Source organism: Amphimedon queenslandica, unplaced genomic scaffold, assembly GCF_000090795.2.
Source record: "Amphimedon queenslandica unplaced genomic scaffold, v1.1 AMPQUscaffold_7782_Cont20270, whole genome shotgun sequence".
Classification (NCBI taxonomy): Eukaryota; Metazoa; Porifera; class Demospongiae; order Haplosclerida; family Niphatidae; genus Amphimedon; species Amphimedon queenslandica.
The window spans coordinates 1-2,217 of NW_003551937.1; the positions used below are offsets into that span (position 1 = coordinate 1).

The 2,217-nt window shown below is 35.3% G+C and overlaps 1 protein-coding gene across 1 annotated transcript; it reads left to right on the forward strand.

Moving 5' to 3' along the window:
- Positions 1-98: 98 nt before the first annotated feature.
- Positions 99-2,196, forward strand: LOC105315829 (deleted in malignant brain tumors 1 protein-like; the record flags this gene model as incomplete). The annotated part of the gene is made up of 10 exons (XM_011410589.1): positions 99-260; positions 308-484; positions 534-680; positions 748-912; positions 956-1,111; positions 1,160-1,345; positions 1,403-1,567; positions 1,617-1,781; positions 1,834-1,995; positions 2,045-2,196. Coding segments are annotated over 10 exons (1,637 nt in total), but the record flags the coding sequence as incomplete, so codon positions are not given.
- Positions 2,197-2,217: the final 21 nt, after the last annotated feature.

Here is a 2,217-nt window from a genome sequence, read left to right on the forward strand (position 1 = left end):
TGTATGTAGACAAGTTGGTTTTTCTGGGCAAGGGAAATACTTATTGCACTTGTATGAATTATAAATGTATATACTTATTCATACTTCATTAACAACAGGTGCTAAAGCAAGAAGTAGCTTATACACGGAAGGGCTCAAATCATTTCACATTATTGACTTAAACTGCAATGGAGCTGAAGAAAATGTGTTTGATTGTCCTCATAATCTTGTTCAGCAGCACAGCTGTACTGACTATGAAGATGCAAGTGTACAATGTACAGGTATCAGCAACAAGTATTCTTATGATGGTCCATTTTATATTTAACAGCACTCAATGCTACTACCAACTGCACTACTGGTCATGTTAGACTAACAGGTGGTCAGTCCCAGTATGTTGGTTTAGTTGAGATATGCTATGGAGGAGTTTGGAAATCAATATGTCCAAGAGGGTGGGATACTCGTGAGGCACAAGTTGTATGTAGACAATTAGGATTTACTTCTATTGGTTAGTTACTCAATGAGAGGTTTGGCTATATAATTTTACTAATCTTTAGGTGCTGATTCTATTAATGCTGGAAAAGGTTTTGGTCCTGTACATTCATCATATTTTAGCTGCACTGGAAGTGAAGCCACTCTCCTGAATTGTAGCTATTATACTTATTCATGTAGCTATTCATACTATGCTGGAGTTGAATGTGAATGTAAGTATAACCTTCTTTTGTTGTTATTCTTTATTGTTTATCTGTTTGTTATCCTCTTCTTTTATAGCTCCTTGCATTGAAGGGGCTGTTCGTTTAGAAGGTGATGATAGATATAAAGAATTTGGTCGAGTTGAAGTATGTATTAATGGAACTTGGGGCACTGTTTGCGACAGTGGTTGGGATAATAACGATGCCAGTGTGGTATGTAGACAGCTGGGATACTCTCCTTATGGTAACATTACTGCAATCTGTTTCTTGTATTTACACTGCTATAGGAGCTATAGCTAAAACCTCATATTTTACTGAGACCTGGTTACCTTTTCATTTTTACAGTGTGAATTGTAGTAGCAATGAAAGTACACTGTTTAACTGTTCCTACTCAACTACTGGATCTTGTTACAGCAATCAAGATGCCGGTCTTATTTGTCAAGGTTAAGTTTTAATAAAATAATATGGATTATTTTAATAAAAAGTTTTAGGTGTGGGTATAACACATGATAACTGTACTGATTATGCAGTTCGCTTGGTGGATGAAGCAACTAAAAATGAAGGAAAAGCTCAAATATGTCTTAATAGGGTCTGGGGTGCATTTTGTTATAGGAAAAATTACTATTCTTATGGTGTGGATGCTACCATAATCTGTAAAGAGCTTGGCTACAATAATGGTTAGTTGAATTGTAGTCAACATTGTTCAAATCAATTTTTAAATTATATTATACTAGGTAATGGAATGACTTATCTTGCTGAGTCTCCTAGTGTAGATGTTTTGCTGGTAGCTGATATGAGTTGCTCTCAATCTGCTACTAGTATTAAGCAATGCAGTCTAACACATTACACTAAGCTATCTAGGTGTGATGCTAGACACACTGCAGCAGTTAGATGCCACAGTATGACCAATGTTTGTGTTTCTTTAATTTTGATATTCATTATGATTAGATTGTACTGAAGGTAGTGTTAGACTGATACCTTATAATTCTTATTCTGAAGATGTTGGACGTGTTGAAGTTTGTGTTGATGGTTCTTGGGGTAGTATATGCTATCATCATTTTACAGACAATGATGCTCAAGTTGTCTGTAAACATTTAGGATACACTGCATTAGGTATGTGTTCTTGTAATTTTTGTTATAATGTTGATTGCTAAGTATACCCTAGGGTCCATTTCAATGGGAGGACTTCATCATGATGATAATATTCCCCTTCACATTGTTAATCTTAATTGTACTGGTAATGAAGAGAGTATATGGGATTGCCCCTCAAGTACACAAGGACAGGAATCCTGCACTGTATACTCTGATGTATCAGTTGCTTGTCCTGGTAGAAATACAATATTAATAATAATAATAATTACATTTAAAATACACAGGTTTTGCTGTGGAACACTCTGATTGTGCTACTGGTCAAATACGCTTATCAAATGGAACAAGCAAAATGGAAGGAAGGGTTGAATTATGTTACAATCATGTTTGGTTTGGAATATGTGCTGATGATCATAATGATTATTATGATATTGGGACTGTTTGTAACTCAACGGGTCAT